Source organism: Canis lupus, chromosome X, assembly GCF_003254725.2.
Source record: "Canis lupus dingo isolate Sandy chromosome X, ASM325472v2, whole genome shotgun sequence".
Taxonomy (NCBI): domain Eukaryota; kingdom Metazoa; phylum Chordata; class Mammalia; order Carnivora; family Canidae; genus Canis; species Canis lupus.
In genome coordinates, this window is record NC_064281.1 from 95,559,257 (window position 1) to 95,578,330 (window position 19,074).

The 19,074-nt window shown below is 34.6% G+C and overlaps 1 protein-coding gene across 10 annotated transcripts in view; it reads right to left on the reverse strand.

The window, feature by feature from the left end:
• The window catches only part of THOC2 (THO complex 2), a 129,900-nt gene that overhangs the window by 26,076 nt on the left and 84,750 nt on the right, over positions 1-19,074 (reverse strand). For 6 of the 10 annotated variants that reach the window (XM_049107488.1, XM_035712265.2, XM_025431115.3 and 3 more), the window contains exons 13-22: positions 17,214-17,255; positions 16,652-16,782; positions 16,452-16,553; positions 9,315-9,399; positions 8,616-8,709; positions 8,113-8,193; positions 6,416-6,512; positions 4,139-4,256; positions 3,381-3,560; positions 2,483-2,647 (exon numbers count right to left, since the gene is read on the reverse strand). In XM_049107488.1, coding sequence (XP_048963445.1) covers positions 2,483-2,647; positions 3,381-3,560; positions 4,139-4,256; positions 6,416-6,512; positions 8,113-8,193; positions 8,616-8,709; positions 9,315-9,399; positions 16,452-16,553; positions 16,652-16,782; positions 17,214-17,255 — 1,095 coding nt within the window. Of the gene's footprint in view, positions 1-2,482; positions 2,648-3,380; positions 3,561-4,138; positions 4,257-6,415; positions 6,513-8,112; positions 8,194-8,615; positions 8,710-9,302; positions 9,400-16,451; positions 16,554-16,651; positions 16,783-17,213; positions 17,256-19,074 lie in introns of all 10 variants that reach the window. The other 4 variants (XM_049107489.1, XM_049107490.1, XM_049107486.1 and 1 more) reach the window with 1 other exon arrangement.

Genomic DNA, 19,074 nt, shown 5'->3' on the forward strand with positions numbered 1-19,074 from the left:
ATAGTAGCAGGAATAAAAGAAAGGGTTTTAAACTTTGAGACCTGGTCCTGTCCATGGTAACTAGTATCAATCTACATGAGGCAGAATGACATCTGCTAAAGTTCTAACAAAACATAGGATAAGTAGTGCTGAAACTCCCTACATAGGATAGCTTAAACTACTTGATTTGGGCAAGATCTAGAACATAAACTGGGAGAAAGCCTTTCTTTCAGAACTGAGTTACAAGGTGAGTCTCAATAATTAGAACTTAAAATTAGGTTTTTAGGTATGAGAAAGTAATGATGGGGTATGGACAACCCCCATCTCCCCAGTCCTCGGGTTCTGAATCTGTCACTTCTATTACTAGGTGCCCACTTAGTTCCTATCTAGTTTTTAAAAAATAGGCTTGGATCAGAAAAGACAGTTATATTTCATATTTAACTAAGATGAATATTTCCTTGTCTAAAGTTAAACTCCCTCTCCAAGCTTACACCTTCAGTTAAATGGAGAGACATGACAGCTCTACATCTCAAGTCATCCAGTGCACTAAACCTATGGCATAGAACTGATATCCACAGTTAGTGCTATACTTCAAATTCCTGTTCAAAAAGCTCTTGTTGCCATAACCTGAACAGTGTTTGGTTGGCTGAATTATTCCCATGAGAGCCTGCTAATAATCAATTTATGGAAGGGTCCTAGCAGTCCTCCAATAATCATACCCTCTCATCAAAAGTTCTTCAAAATGGGCTCTCATCCAAGAAGCAAGAGCAAGGATCCCCAGGGAAGTCTGGATGTCCATCCAGTGCAACCAAGGTTTCCAAAGAGCTCCTTTTCCAGAGGGTGTTACGTGGCCTATCAGTAACAGACTCATCCCTGATTTAGCTGTATAGTCACCTCTATATAGTTCTTTGTTTTCCTCTGCAACCCAGAGACAGAAATGACATTTCTTTGTTTAGATTTTTGTACACAGGCTATGGAAAAGGTAGCTACTGGCATGAATGACCTACTCCATTTCTGACCTGGAAAAGTTCAGCCAACCTCAGGAAACCAGGTGTTCCTGTTTGCTAGGGTTCAATATCACTGATTAGTGTGTTCACTTCTCAGTATAGCACAGGGCAGGTCAGAATTCCTGAGATGAAGCAATTCTCCCACCTCAGTCCTTCAAGAAATCAGGTCCCCTATTGTATAGCTGAAACTGATCTACTGTGGGGTGGGGAGACAACACAAGACATAACTATGCAAAGAGAGCACACAATTTTCTAGATTGAGAGATTCTAAAGGGGGGAAGAGGCCTAATCCTACTCCTGGTCCCCTTTTCCCTTCTGAAGAATATAGCACAGTATTACTGCATAATGCTAATAAAGTGATAATTAAATCAATTAACAGGTAGTTGTTAGAGGGAAGTAGGACACTTAGCAGCTGATATGTAAACACTAACAGCTGATGGTCGATTAAATGATCAATTAGACCCCAAATTTCTCAGCATCTTTTCTCCACACCTCTACTACACAACCCTACATTCCTACTGGGAACAAAGAAGGGATCCTAGTTTGAGACCAAGACCTTCCCCAAAATCTATAGTGAAAACTTTTCTTACACAGTACAAGATTAAAACCAACAACAAATAAACAGAAGGGCCAGAATTCAAGCCTACACAAAGGTGAAGAATATGCTGGGGCTCCAGTCAGAGTAGAGAAGTACCATAGTTTCCAAACAGAGGCTTGACCATGGTCTGAAGGAAAAGGAAGTCAATTCCCATTAGAGGTCACTGCTCGGAAGGCAGGTGGCAGATAGAGAAGAGGGAGGGCAGTCTCCTCTTCCCCCTACCATCCTTTCAGTCACTATGCGGATGTCCTGCTTGGGAAGGCTCTGGTTTGCTTTGTAGTTTTCTTTTTTTAGTTGTCTCATTTAGGTGGAGAGAAATAAAACAAGAACTATGAATACACCTTTCTGAGAAGTTATATAACACAGCCTATAAACGTTTTTAGAGTATCTGGGGGTGGTTAAGTCTGTCTGTAAGTCTGTCTTTATTTCTCTCAAGGCAGTATGACTAGCAAGTTAACTGACAGGGATATTGTTACTAAGGAAAGGAGCATTTTGCAGAAGGACATACCATATTTTCCTGTTATCAGAATCAACTAGCACTTGTTAAAAAAACAAAAACAAAACAAATCCCCAGGTCTAAATTAGAATCTGGGGACATGGGATTGCGTTTTGAAGACGATTTGCTGGGGACTCTCATTTACATTAATGTTTGAGCACTACAATTCTAAAGGACCCATAAGACATCAACCTGGACAACTGGTGGTATAGTAACAGTAAAATTATAGTACTAATAAGACTTACTTTTAAAAGGATCATTTTCATTGTACACTGCTGAGAGATGAGTATCAAGAGTAAATCCCCAAGAACATAATCTATTATGTGTCAAACTAAAATATATTTACAGTTAAGAAATAATTTGGAATCATTCTTGAATGGCAGCAAAGACACTTACACTTACCGAAATATGGTGTGCATACATTGGCCTAGACAGGAAAAATGCTGCATCGTGGGGTGTATGAAATTCATTACAGAGCACATCAATTGAAGGCACTCGCTTTATATAATCTTCTGTGCTTAGATTAGATGCTAAAAAACCACCAAACTGTACCAGGGTATCATGACACTAAATTTAAAAAATAAGACAAAAAGACAAATGTGCTACCATTTTATGAAACCAACATAAAAATATTCTAAAATGATTATGTCATTTTAACAATATTTTGATTGACATTTAAGAATTCAAATTTTACAACTTAAAAGAACTTCAGAGATAATCTATAACATCATCATGTAATCATATTACCAAAAACGATGCCAAGGTCCTGAAAAGTTGATCAGTCTAAGGCTTTAATAGTCAACCAGGTCTCAAGTTCCAAGGTATTGTTCATCACTTTAAGTAACAGAATAATTTACCCTACATCACATATAACAATTTTATGTATACAGAATCTCCTTGCCCTTAAGAAAACTTCATGTATAAAATACATGTGATCTTTTTTCCCTTATAACATAGTAGGTAATAAACACATTTTATAGGCTAATCACAGGTTTTGCTGCTTCATATTTATAGATATATTTTATAAAGATCACATCAACTTTGTTCTGATTGAAATTCCAGATTTCCAGAGATGAGTAAAGATATGAGAGCAAACAACTTGAAGTTAACTACTTAACTGAGAACCTTATTACATATTATTACATCCCCTGGAGCCTTCTCTTAAATTGTATAATTTGCACAGAATGTTTTACATTAGAGCTGATGTGCAAAATGACATTTTAAAAATTTTACCACAGTCCATATTTTCAATTATCAGGATAAAAAACTCTACATAAACACAAAAGCCACTTTAACTTGCCTGATCATAGAGTTTTCCCACAAGTTTCAAATGTTTCTCTCCACCTTCCTGGAAGATTACCCCATTCCTCTGTTGAGCCATAAGCAAACAGAGAGGAAGAGCAAGATCATGGTCCAATAGTGCATCCTTTAATCTCTGGGAGGATTTTTTAGTGTTTCTGATCTGGCCAAAATAACCACCCTGCATAAGGGAAGACATAAATTTACCAGTGTACAATGTATTAACACATGCTACCTGATTTGAAGAAAAAAAAAAGGTTCAGTTATAGTTCTGAAGATAAAAAAAACTTTACATTCCTTCCCTTTCTTCACAAATTTATTTTGGTGACACTATTGCCAATTACAGTCACTGGCTTAAAGATAACTGTCAATTGTCTTTAAACTTCTGCATATTTTCCATTTTCTACCTTGTAGTCCCTTAAAAAGAATTATTCTTTATTCAATGTGGAAAAGATTCAAAAACAGAGTAACTATGTTCAGATTTACACCAGTTAGGGTATCAGGGACTATAGAAGACTAGATATTTATTTCTCTTATAGATCTATTACTGTCCTTTTTACTTTGTTTCAACTTTTTCAAAGGGTTAAAATAACTAGTATATCTCAATTTTTTAAAGGGAGGTGAGGACAGTCATGAGGGAAAGGTATGTATGGCTTTGACATTTGGCTTCATGTATTTATGTGTTGTTTGGATTCTTTAGTATGAGTATGCATATATTTTGAACTTAAGAAGTCAACTTAAAAAATTAGCAACTCTCACCTCAGCTTTTAGTTGCTCTCCACCAGTCATGGCCTCTAGTTGCTCCATTGTCATTTCCTCTGTAATTTCTATTCCTGCCATTTTTTGTACCACTTCTTTCAATATAAGCAGGTCAAAACTATTTACAAAAAATAAGAAAGTCTACAGTTGAAACTTCAAACATAAAAGTGACTATATATATATTATAATTAATATGCTGAGAATCCCTAAATTATTTGTATATAAATATGGAGGAGAAGGGGCTGGAGCGGTTTTTAAGGGAAAACTGCATTCCTAGAACTATACTGGAAAATATTTGGGGCATGTAATAGGTTTAACTTTTTCCCTTGTAAATAATTTCAAACTTACAGATAGAATATAAAGATATAAAATAGTACAAAGAACACCAATATAACCTTTACCCCGATTTCACCTATTATTAATATTAAAACATTCTTACTCCCAGTCTTATCATTTGTTTTCTCTCTCCCTCCCTTTCTTCACATACACGCACACACATACACAGTTTTTTTTGAACCATCTGAGAGTTAACTTATTTAGTAAGCAACATCATTTTAAGGGCACATTTTGCCCCCGAAATTCCTAGTATATTTCCTAAGAGTACATTTTCTAGGAATATAGCTATTCTCTTAACACAACCACAGCATAGTTATCAATTTTAATAAATCTAACATTGATTTAATACTTTATAGTGCATATTTCATTTTTATCAGTTCACCCAGTAGCACTTCATAGCATAATATTTATTTTTTTTAATTCAAGCATAATTAACAGTTTATATTAGTTTTAGTCACATACAATATAGTGATTAACATTCCATACATTATTCAGTGCTCATCATTGTTTAAGTGTACTCTCAATCCCCTTCACTTCTTCACAGCATTTTTTTATCCTCCAGTACAAGGTGGCCAATACATAGATTTGGTGGTATAGAGCCATCTCTCTAAGCAATCACACACACTTGGAAGTAATGGAGGGAGTGAGGAAGAGAAGAAAAAAAGGAAGGGAATAGAAGTTCCAAGTTGTGGTGTATGAGCCTAAGATGACAGCCGTAAGAACATGTTATTGTGCCAATAGTTATGAATTTTAATTCTCAAAGTTTAGGACTGTCAATGGAAATAACAACTTATAACTTTCAAGATCTTCTTTAATTAGTTAAGTAATGAAGATAAAGTGGAAACCTCCTTTCCTACAAAACAAATACAGATGTTTTTCCAAAGGTAAAGCCAGACATACTCAAAACACAAGTTAATAACAGACAAAAAGCACAGGTTTTGAGGATTCTTAAGTGCTTACTCTCTCAACTTGTCTTGCCTTCCCTAAACATAGTTTATGAAAACAAGAGAGCCCTCATGCAAATTAGTATGCAACAAGTACCAATAAAATGTTTTAATTTTTCTTTAAGCTATCTTTTAATTAAAAACTATATTCACAGTACAGAAAACTGACTTAGATTTTAAAATAATGTTATATTCTCCTGGCCCATAGACATAGAAGAGCAAAGTATATAGGAATGGTGGACAGATGTGCATAGTGAGTGAAATACTGATAAAATCCTAAATCTAAATATTATTTTTTTAAGTTTTCCCTAATCCAAAATAATAATCTGTCAAGAATTACTTAGGTAATACTTGGGTGGAACACTAGATAGCTTTACAAGTTTTGGTTTGCCTTCTACCAGAAAGTTTTTTGGAATAATTTCTAGTTCTTTGATTCTAGTCAGTGTACTGCTGATGAGGTTTAATAGACATACTAATTCAAACTCTAAATAGTAATATTGTTCCAGAATAAAATAATAATATGAATAGTATTCATAAAGAAAAGAGGACACTGCCCAAAAGGTATGTAAGCTGTATCTCCAAGGTTCAAATTTTTAAAAAATTGATTTTTAAAAAATTCTGTGTACACCCTCAAAATAAATATGTTCCTACCAATTACTGTCCAGCAGCAAAATCAATAATGTAATATGTTTTCTCATAAGAGGATTTATAACATACCATATAAACCATTTACTCAAGAGCCTAACAGGCAGTCAAAATGAATTGTCTTTTTAGTAAGTTACATATATAGCCAAAAATTACATTTCTTTCTGCAAAAAAGTGTTTATGTATGAAATTACAATTTCTTTTATTAAAGAATTCCATATAAATAAGTGAGCAACTATTCTACTTAAGCCTACAAAACAGTTTTTCCGAATAATAGCAATCTCAATATCCCAATACCACCAGAAGTAGTCTACTTATTGAATTTCATTTACATATAATTTGCTATGAATACCTTTTGCCTGCCTTTAGCTGATTAGCCACATATTGAAGAAGACCAGCAAGATCAATTGGATATTTACGAAAAACTGCACCACAGAAACTAGCCAGACCTATATGAAATAAAAAAATAGGGCTTTTAAAAAACAGTTCATAAAACAAAAAAACACAATATTAAGTGGCATTTCTCAACTAACTCAATTTCTAAAACAAAATGAGGTAGGAATAATTGTAATGCTGATGCCATTGAAAGGAGCTTTACAATTAATAATAGCTAATATTTATTGAGCATACATATGCTAAGCACTGTACTATGTAAGCACTTTATGTTAATTAATTCATTTAATTTTTGCAATAATCATCTCAAGTTGGTATAAACCAATCAAATGAAGAAAATCTGGAACAGATATATCATGCAACTTGTTCATGTCACATAGTTGGTATGAGGTAGAGCAGTGATTCAAACCAATACGACAGCCTGATTCCAGAGCCTGTTAGGCCACAACAAAATCTTGCAGCTTACTCAGTAAATTTGAATCATCAACAAAACACCTGCCCCACTGCTTGAATCACAAAAACAAAAACAAACAAAAACCACCAACCAAACAAAAAAAAAAAAACAAAACCCTATCTTCCTCTAGAAATATGCTATTAGTTGTGGAGAGGCAAGCAAACAGGTAAAGAATTGCCAGACCTAGAAGCAAACAAAAGACCAATTTTAACCAATAGTCCTTACCACATCATGAGGAGGGAGCAAACCTCAGAAAGGCAAGAGGAAATCCTAGTAAAATCAAGTGACCTGTAGCCTTTTCAACAATCATTCGCTGAGCACCTTAAAGGATATGGACAAAACACAGGTCCTGCCCTCAAGGAGCTTAGAGTCAAGTGAGGGATACAGAAAAGTAAACTGAACTAACTATGATGAATAAAAGGTTCCATGGGAGTACAGAGAGGAGCACGTAATTCTAACTTTTGGGCAGGAGCACTAATAGGGAAAGTTTTCTGAAGAAAAGTGACCCCTAAGCTGAAATCTGTAAGTAGAAGACATGGTGGAGAAAATGAGTAAGCATAGAAGGGTATTCCAAGTAGAGGCAATAACATGTGCAAAAAGGCCACAGAAAGTACAAGTTCAGTATTACTGGATCCTAGAATATTAGGGAAGGGCAAAAGATGACCCTAATACACCAAGCAAGGACCTGATCCCAAAAGAACTTACTTGTATGACTTTAATGCAGATTTCAGACTTTAAAGGGCAAATGGGGAGCTACTACAAGATTCAGCTATCAGAAACAATAGGTCAAAAGAAAAGAGAACTCACTGCTAGAAATCAAAAGCACAAGAAATTTAAAACAAAACTAGGGTTTCTGTTAACAACCAAGTTTTTGTTCTTTTAAGATGACTGAAACCTCAGGATGGAAATGAGAAGAGTTCCCCTAAGATCAATTCCCCTAAAATAATAGAAGGGAATTTTCAGCTCCCCAGTAATGCTTGCACAAATTCTATCATAGCCAATAGCAGACTCTTGAGTTGGAAAAGGAGTACTATATGAACCGCCTTACACAACCGAAGACTTAGACACTCCAAGAGCAAGCTGAGTGGCTAGGTATTCTCAAGACCTCTTGACAAACAGGCTCTTAACACTGGTAATAGAATACATAACACAGCAATTACAAAAGACAGAAATCTCATTCTTGGAAAAATAAAAATACTTACTCTGAAGCCAGCTTGAGATGGTTGTGTCATCATGTTTCATTCTCTCCTTTTCTGGATTAGCTAAAGCTTCAATAATACAATCTTTCACACATTAAGGAAAAACTTTAAGTCACTACATCTCTAACAAAGACCCAAAACAACAAAATGGCACATCTTGGGGGAAAAATAAAATTGTTAGCCTCAAGTTATTACGAATTATTGAAAATTCCACTCACTGTAGTACCGTCTTTTCTTCTTTAGCCGCTTTTCCATCTTTCAGCAAGGCAGATTCCACCTATATTACCCCATTTAGTAAACTGAACATTCTCTCCCTACACACAACACAGACACACGTACAAACTCACTCCTGACTGGCCAACCTTTACATCAGCCAATGGAAGTAACCTCATATGGTTACTAATGGAACTTAGAATGAAAAAGAAAAAAAAAAGAATGAAAGTAAATGTTCATCATTCAGATCTATGAAATGTGAAATTTATGTATTACTTCACTTAAAAGGATACAGGCCAAAACATCGTAATTCAATGAAGTGAGGTATTTCAATGAATCTACTACAGGTGTTATTAAGTTATCATACTTCTGTATTTGTGACAAGATCTGAAAGACAGCAACAAAGAATAGATGGCATTAACTCCAAAGAGAACTTCGGTGCTAAATAATGGCTATACTTTTTTTGAAAAGAAATAATGCTTAAAATTAAAGTAGCTTCCTTCTACTTTGTATTTATGCAAAAACTACTATTCTATCATTTCTTTAGAAAATATTTTCTGAGGCTACATTTTCCAATTAGAAAGTAATTCCAGGACATATTAATTTGAACTTTGGAATGATAAATGTAAAATGTCTTTTATAATGAAAGTATTATACCTGAATCATAAAGAAATGCTATTCAACTGTTTCTAACAACTAAAATAAAAAATAATGCATCTCTTTATTGATATTTTTATAAATCAACAAAGGGTAAATAAGACAATGTTAGACTGTTAACAGTAGTAGCAGTTACATATGACCAGAAGAGTAGATCAATGTGTTAAATATATTGTATGCTGTTTTATTTTTAATTATATGATGTTTCATTTGCTAAAGATTTTTTTCCCCTAAAACTACCATTTTTAGAATTTTATCATTCCATTTCCGCTTGTGCTGATTTAAAGACAACAAAAAGAAAAATCCCTTAAAATAATATTAACCTCAAAACATACATAATCAAACAAAATGGTTGGATTGCTGTGGCTCAATTTCCCAATTTGTCTTCCAGAAGGCTTCACATTTTCCTTGGTTAAACGCCTACAAGGGGAGAAAAAGGTGGCAGGGATCATCTTAAGTCATTTCCCTCAAAACATTGATAGCTTTGTTATATTATAAGAAACTCAAAAAAAAAACAAAAAAAAAAAACAATTCTTTCCCAAGTATCCAAAATGGATTCAGGTAAAACCACCACATTCTTCATATACGTTACTGTAGGCCTTAAGTTACTTTGATTAGGTGTTCTCACAAAGGGTTTCAAGATTTTGCAATACTTAACATTTTTAATACATACATTCCCATTTTATAGGAAGTCTAATAATCAAAAACTTTTAATATACTCTACAAATACATCAAACTCTTCTTGAAGAAAACCGTAATTGTTTTAGATTTAGAAGTGCTCATTTATCAGCTTAAGGATTAAGATATCAAATTCGGTGTAATGCAATGAAATACCTAATGTATTGAAATATCATCTGTCTCAGTTACCCTAATAGCTAATGCTGCACTCCTTGATATAGGAAGTTCTCTGGTTTTCATATAAACAATTTTTAAAAGTAAAGATTTTTTTAAAAATCAATTCTACTCCTTTCCTTCCTCTAATTCTTCCTCTGCTCAGTATTTCTTTTACTAACATTCTGGAAAATATATCTATGAATGGTTACAGCTCAAAATTACTATACAGCATCTTAAACTCTTCTGGTATTACATAATAAATCTAAAAACTTAAAAAATCCTGATGATTGAAAGCTTTCTAGAAGGAAAATACAATCCAACGAAGGAAATAATGAATTGATAGTTGAAGGAATGGGATCATTCTGGAAGTAACAAACTTGATATAATTCTCTGACGTTTCTTATGACAAAACTGACCCATCAATCAAAATTATTTCATCAACTGCTTCCCTTTCCCATTCTCCATGGCCCCATTTCCTTTTTTCCCCCACAGAAGAGAGAGACCTATCAAGTTTGAAACTTTGACTCTACTCTGTTCCACCTTCAAACTTACTACCACCTGTCCTTACTTCTGTTCCTACTATTTCAGGAGGTCCCCCTACTCGCCAAAGCAAACCCTTCCTCCTCTCTATGCCTTTTATCCCCTTCCCTTTCTGCCTCTACCGTGGAAGAGGGGAAAAAAAATCAAAGGAATACTTTCTTGATTATGTCTTCCCCTCTAGCTACTGTGATGTCTGGCATATGGAACACAATCAATGACCATCTGTGGAATGAACTACCGAATGCCTTACAGCAAAGTCATTTTTTAAACAGTAACCAAAACTTGTGAAATTCTCCTAGTAATAAATTAATACATTCCATTCCCAACATACAAAATTCAATCAACACCAAAATCACATTGTTCAAGCCTGGTGAAACAGTTACAACTAACAAATACAACAAAAATCCAAGATATCCTTCTGTGACATACATTTTTATTAACTCATATTAATATCTTCTATAACAGGCAAAAAGCTAAACACTAGGAATACAAGTATGAACAATAGCTCCTCATCTCAAGCTTAGTCCAGCTGGGGAGATGGACTTAACCTATTTTTTTAAATTTACATTCTTAAATCCAGCAAATTACAGAATAGTACATATTATATGCTATCAGTAGTATAAAAGGGGGGAATAATATATTTGTATCCATCTGTATATACATAAAAATCTCTAGGACAATAAATAAACAGTAGCTACTTATTTTCCTTCAGGAAGACTGAGTGAATAAGGAATGGGATGACAGACTTTCTATCATCTACCTCTTTATATTTATTAAAATTTAAACCATGTGAATGTATAAACTATTCAAAAATTAGATAAAAATAATCATAGCAATGTATCTAAATGGTATGATAGCATCATTTGCATATGGGGGAATGATGGCACAAAAAGAATAGTCAATTGTGCTTGACAGTGTGTGCTACAAAAGGGTTCATTAGGAGCCAACACTGGAACCCACCCTCCAAGGATGAGGAGGTTACCAGATGGAGAGAGGAAAAAGAGAGAAGGAGAAACCTTGTACAAAGAGAAGAAATGAAAAATACAAAGAAAAAGGAGACCACAGCACATCCAGGGAAAACTTAACTGAGCTCAGTATAGCTGGAGGTAGAATTAGCAGGGAAAGAGGTTGGAAATGGGGAGGGACATCACGAAAGATGTCTTACATCACCATGCCATAAAGGCTGACACATAATCTGCAGGCAATGGTTAGTCATCTCACAAAAGGATCTTGAAGAATACAAGGTACCATAATACTCCAGATAGAAGAAATAAGTTAGTGGCAGTAGACAGTGAAAGAGACAGGGTCAAGATATTTGATACTACTTAATATACAGTTAACCCTTGAACAGCATAGAGACTGGGGCAACAACGCCCCCATACGGTCAAAAATCTGTGTATAATTTTTGACTCCCCAAAAGCTTAACTATTAATAGCCTACTAATGACCAGAAGCCTTACTAATAACATAAACAGCCAATTAACACATATTCCACATATGTATTATATATTCTTATAATAAACTAAAGAAAATATTAAGAAAATTATAAGGAAAATACATTTACAGTACCGTACTCTTATTTGTCAATACTGTCAAGTTTACATCATCTATTTACAAGATGCACAGTTTGTCAGTACCTGCATCAATATTTTATGATACAAAACACTGGATGTTATATGCATCACTAACACTAGACATCAAAAATGAAAAGATAACGTGAAAAAGAAATTCATATTTATGTACAGGTATGATGATTCATGCACTGACAATGAAGCAGCAACATTATGATTGCTTTATGGAAGCCTAGTATAATCGATACGATTGTTTCATGGTAGCCTAGGCTATACACTAATGAATGAGTTGTCCTAATATTTTATGGCATATAGCTTTACAGTCATATTCATAGTACAGTATTAGAAATACTGTTACTTTTTTTAAAAAACCACTTACCTGTGATGATAGGCTGATAATGCAGTTTGTCCAATTATGAGAAAGGCATACTGTACAGTAATACAATTCTTTGAAAGCAAAGTTATAAAACAGTAAGAAAATAAATATATTCTTAATTTTGTAAAATATTATTCACTTTATGCCTATGTAAGGATAGGCTATCCACTTCTATACATGTCTTACATGATGAGGAGGACACAAAAAATGTCTCCTACAGTTCTTGCCATTGGGTTAGACTTTCACACAAAGACACACAAATACAACAGATAAGTTTATTAACTGTATAGCATAATGATTATTTACATTCATTAACTGGAAGTGGATCATCATAAAGGTCTTCATTCTCATTGCCTTCACATTTAGGAGGCTGAAAAGGAGAAGCAAGAGGAATGGTTGTATCTTCTTTCAGGGATGGCAGAGTGGAAGAGGCGGAGGAGGTGGAAGGAAGGCAGATGAGGCAGGCATATTCAGTGTAACTTCGTGGAAGTACATGGTAATTTCTGTCTGATGTTTTTTGCTTTTCCACTTCTTTAAAAATGTTTCTAAATGGTACCCATACTTCTTCCACCACTTGCTTTAGTTTCATTGCCCGTATCATAGAAAAGTCCATGTCGTAAAAGAAGTCAAAAGCAGTTTAGAATAATCAGAACTTTCTGTCAGATGGTCTAGTGTCAATATGTTTGCTGGCATTGTTTCTACACCTTCTTCATCATCTGGCACTGGTTCAGAAGCACTCATCTCCATTAAATCGTCTTCTATGTGGGTCTATTAGTTCCTGAACTTCTCCCAAACTCCATACCCTTGACACCTTTCAGCCCTCCAACTTTTTTTTTCCCATATCCACAATCTTTTTCATGACTTCCTTGATTGGTTCTGTTAAAAATCCTATGAAGTCATATACAACATCTGGACAGTTTTCTCCAGCAGAATTTGTTTTGGGCTTAAAAGTTTTTATACCGTTTTCTATAACAATGATGGCAATCTTCAATGTTGTAATTCTTCCAGACTTTCATGATGCTCTATTGGGGTTCTCTTTGATAGTATTCACAATCCTTTCCATAAAGTATGGCGTGTAATGCGTCTTAAAGCCCCTGATCTAGAGGCTGAATTGAAATTGTATTTGAGGGCAAGAAGACCATTTTGCCATCTCTGGTGCTGAACTCTTGGGGTTCTGGGTGGCCAAGGGCATTCTCCAATATCAAAAGAACTTTAAAAGACAGTCCCTTACTGACAAGGTACTTCCTGACTTCGGGGACAAAGCATTGATGGAACCAATCCAGAAAAAGGGTTCTTGTTGTCTGGCTCTTCTTGTACAACCAAAAGACTGGCACTTAATGTTTATCTCTTCCTTCAAGGCTCAGAGTTTAGCAGTTTTATATATAAGGGCAATCTAGATCATAAACCTGACTGTATTTGCACAAAACAGCAGAGCTACCTTATCCTTTCCTGCCTTAAATCCTGGTACTTGTTCTTTCTTCCTTACTAGTAAATATCCTTTGTGGCTTTATTATCTAGAATAGGGTAACTTTTGTCTGCATTAAAAACCTGTTCAGGCAGACATCCCTTCTCCTCAATGACTGTCTTAATGGCACCTGGAAACTCATCTATTTTCTGCCTCTTGGTGAGCATAAACTGTTTCTCCTGTCATCTTGACATTTTTTAAGCCAAACCTCTCTAAAATTATCAAACCATCCTTTGCTGGCATTAAATTCTCTGGCTTCTGATCCTTCACTTTCCATTTGCTCTAAGTTGTCATATAATGACTTGGTATATTCTCAAATCATATTAGAATCAATAAATATTTCTTTCTTACAGCAATCTTGCACCCACACAACAGTTGGATTTTCAATACAAGATAAAAAGTATTTCACACACACAAAAAATAAAATAAAAGGTATTTCACAAAAAAGTACGAGGTTATCACATCTGCTCATAGAGCTGCAGCAATGATTTCATTATTTTCCTTTAAAAAAAAAAAGACAGTCCTTACACTGGATTCGTTTATCCTAAAATGGCTGAGAGCTGTAGCTGCAGACCTCAATCTAAGGTACATATTAAGTGATTCAACTTTTTCTTGTAACTTCATGATCTTTCTTTGCTTTGGAGTACTTCCGGCCACAGCAGAGGCACTTCGTATGGGTCCCAGGGTGTTATGCAAGGTTTACGATACCCAGTAAACACGAAAAATACATAAGAACCGTGAGAGATCACTTTCTACTGCAATACACAATTTACTGGAGATGTGAACTGCTCAAACAGAGATTAGCATCACGCAGTGTTTTAAGAGGATATTCCCAATACTTGAGCTCACTGCACAGCAACAGGAGGTGGCTACGAAATTATTACAGCAGTACAGTATTAGTTTTATGCAGTTATGACTTAATACTAAATTTTTACATTTGTTTACATCTCTCTGGACTATGAACGTCACCACGTAAGTGTACATATAAGTTCTGGTAAATTTTAACTTTTTAGAATAGATTGTTGTATGTTTTATGGTAGCAAATGATACAATAGACTATTATCTACATATATTTTATGCATTTGTGACATACCTCTTTCTTGATTTTTTCAATATTTTTAGGTTATGTGATTTGCATTAAGATTTTTCAAATTTGTTCCATTATCTCCAGAAATTTTCCAATACGTTTATTTTTTTTAAGATTTTGTTTATTTATTCATGAGAGACATACAGAGAGGCAGAGTATACATAGGCAGAGGGAGCCTGCTGTGAACTCCATCCCAGGAGCCCAGGATCATGCCCTGGGCCAAAAGATGCTCAGCCACTGAGCCACCCAGGTGTCCCTCCAAAACATTTATTGAAAGAAACCCACATATAAGTGAATCTATATAGTTCAAACCCATGTTGTTCAAAGGTCAACTGTATTATTAAATAATCCACCTAAAGCACTTAGTTCAGGGCCTGGCACATATAAATATTAATAGCTCCATAAATAACTAGCTGCTATTGTTAAGCTAGACACTCCACTTGAGGAATTCTTAAGACCAGAACTCTTTTTGGAAGGACCAATTCTAATATCATTTCCTTCCATGACTTCACCAACGTTCACATGGTGAAACAATTCACTCTCTTCTCTATCCTCCCAAAGAAAGTTAAATATGCTGTGTAACAACAACTATTGAACCAGCTTGTGCACCTGTTTCCCCAGGAAACTGTGGCCAGGGACAGGATCACTGGGCAGACAGTATCACTGTATACTGTTAAATCTAGTTAAACTAGAGAATGAACTATTTTAATTTAGAATAACCATACCACTGCACAAATATAAAAGAAACGACAATCAATAGCCTTGCTGAAAACACTTGTAAGATAGCAGTGTAATCAGCATATAAACTGACTCCAATCTGAAGTATACAATTTTCATAATTAAATTTCAGCTTACTAGGAAGTAAAATAACATCACTCTTATGTTTTTAATAACATGAAAGTAAAGCACAAAATGAAAACAGAAATTTTTCAAAAGTTGACTCAAGGAGGTAGTTCTGCATAATCCCATTAGATCCTCCAAAAAAGAAAAATCTTTTAAAGATTTTATTTATTTGAGAAAGAGAGAGAGAGAAAGCACACGTGCAAGCAGGGGAAGGGGCAGAGGAAGAGGATAAAGCAGAAAATCCCAAGCAGACTCCATGCTGAGTACAGAGCCCAACATAGGGGTCAATATACAACCCATGAGATCACACCCTGGGCCAAAACCATGAGTCAGACACTTAGCCAACTGAGCCAAGAGCAACGCAAGAAAAACCTTTATAACTTCTGGTAGAGAAAATCTCGAGAACTTTGACCACCTTGTATAAGCCATTAAATGTATCTTGCAAACTGAGCAAAGGCTGTCCTTTAAAAAAAAAAAAAAACACTTCATCCTAGAATATGACATATTTAAATAAGATTAGATTTTACAGCTATGCAAGCATGACAACTACAAAAACTAATTTAGTAGTCAAAATGAGCTAAAAAACACAAAAATTGATAGTTATTCTATCTGCAGTATATAATCAGCTATACCATTAAGCAAATATTCCTGGGCTTCCTCAGAACTGAGACTCAGACAGCAGAAGTTGGCTGAAAGAAAGTAAATTAGATCCAGATACACTTTCGGCTAATACAAAGAAAAATAAATTAAGACTTACTTCATGATATATTTGGCTCTGTCTATTGTTTGGGCTTTAACTTTTACTAAAAGTGGGTGACTGTTATAAGTTTCATTCTTCCACTGGCCATAGAGACGGTATCTTAAAAAACGATGAGATGAAGAATTAGGAAAAGTTAAACACTTGGAGGTTAATGCACTAGAACAGTAGTTAAAAATACAAAAATATTATGTATTTACCTATGCTGATATGGAAATGTTTTAAACATTCCCCATAGTTCCTCAGACATACAAGCATTGCAGTCCATCAAAGAAAGAGATGGAAGTAGTACCTGGTCAGTAATGCTAAGTAAACAGCTAAGGATAACTTCCTAAGAAGAAGGGAGGAAAAATTATTTTAGTAAAAGATCCATATTAATCCCCCCAAAATAAATTTATATCAGCCTTTGAGAAACTTCCATTCCTGGATCTCATACCACCCACATCTAATTTCCCACACTATCACTGTTCTTTTCACAATGGATATTTGTGCTTCTCCCATCTAAGAAAGCAATAAGGTGAGGTAAGGAAAGGGGTAGCAGGAGAATGAGGGACTCTAATTATCGTTCTTCCTTTTTCAACATGGTAATCCTCAAAACCAGGGGTTGTCAATCTTAAAAGATAACTGTATGATATGCCAAAAGCTAGATTCAGCATGTAGAATACAAAATATTTGCACAGTAAAATTAAGCTTGTTCACAGTAAAATTTACATATGCTGTATATAGACAAATCAGACACGTTAGATTTTTCTAGTCTCTTACCGTTTTCTCTTTATCTTCTTGTTTGCTTCCATCAGACTGAAACTAAAATTAAAAAAAACTATAAATAAAATGCAAAAAGGTTAAGATTATGATGTCACAATTTAGCATCTTATTTGAAAATTAACTTGTACAAGGTTGTGAATTATTTCCTTACTTTTTAAACAAATGTAGATTTTAAATATAGCCAGTATTACCAATTAACATTTTAAAATTTCACCTATATCTCTAACTTCCAAATCAGTTGCAACATTCATGAATTTTAAATGTCAATTTTATAAGCCAATTCTTTTCTCAACCTCATTATCAGAAACCAAAGCATCCTAAAACTGATCTAAGTATTTATTATAAGATTGTATCAAGCATAATTTAGTTATAATGCATTTCCATTTTTTCATCCGGAAGCTCTGGTTTTCTGCTACAGAATTTGTAAAATCTAAAACTAAAGCAATAGCAAAAGAATTAAACCCAAAGAAATTTAAATTGTTTTTATTCATCATTAAACTCTCAATGAGAAATAAACCCAAAATATTAGTAATATTGCTGACAAAGACCAGACCATTGTGTAAGTTGGACTGAATGAAAAAACCTAGGTCATTTTGTATCAATGATTTGCAGGTGGACCGCTGAAGTGCCATGTTTGATGCTGATGTTGTTCATTCAAAGTGAAATAGTAATACTTGTGTGTGTATAAGCAGGTGGAGAGTTAAAGGAGTGTGCAAAGGCCAAAATGACAACTGAGGCACTGACAGTCAAGGACAATCTAGATTTCTGGGAAAGATTTAACTCAATACCAAGTGAGGGAAGGGGGAAAGCTAACATGCAGCTAATGAGCTTATTATTTTCTTGGCAGAACTGAGTATTTTGTGCATGTATGTTTTCATGCTTGAGTAATTTAATGGGTACTACTACAGAGAAGTCTAACTTCTGTAAAATACTTTCACATAAGACTAATTCCAGGACTGCTGTCACACTGATGGGAAAACACACACAACCCCCCCCCTTTTTTTTAAAGGTTTAAAACCTTTAAAGGTTTTTTAAAGGTTAAAAAGATATGGTTCCCCTTCACAGAAAAAAATGTTACATAAACATGTATCTTGGTCAGCAAATAATGGTGAGATTATGAAGGAGTAGCCTGACAAAAAACAAAGTGGATAGCCGCTTTTTTGTTTTGTTTGGTTGGGCGGGGGGGGGGGGGGGGGGGGGCTAATTCTGGTGGCATACTAGGAAGAACTAGATTTACAGTATATTTATGTTGGGGATAAAGGCAGTTAAGCCACTCCTTTTCTACTATACTATGATTCTAATAAAGCTACACAAAGTTTTCTCAATAGAAATAAAACATTTTCTTACCTACTAAGCTGTCCTAATTCCCATACTAAATACTTATTTAAGTTTGCAATGTCTCTGTCAATTCTCTACATTTCATAACCAGGAACATTTGAAAAAGAAAAATACAGAAAGCACAATGAAACTAGAAGAGCAGTAAGAAACATTTCTATCAAAGGCTAACTATAACAAAGATGAACAAAAAGTAAATGGAGAGGTACAGGCAAGTAATTTTCTTTTCTTTGGTAAGAATATAAAGACACATTCTACTCCCTTGATGCTTTTTCATTTAGTTTAATTTGCTTTTAAATTCAGAGTAAATATAATACTCTCCATTCCCATACTATTTTATTGAATAGCCAGTCCAGGAAAAAATGGGAGGAAAAATGGAAGGGGATGAACAAAAGACATCCACTTCATTCATTCATTTACTATGTGCCAGACACTAGGATTTCAAAGATAAACAGACTTCCTATCTTTGAGGAACTAACAAAGACAGTTCCTATCTTTGAGGATTTCTTGAAGATCAAAACTA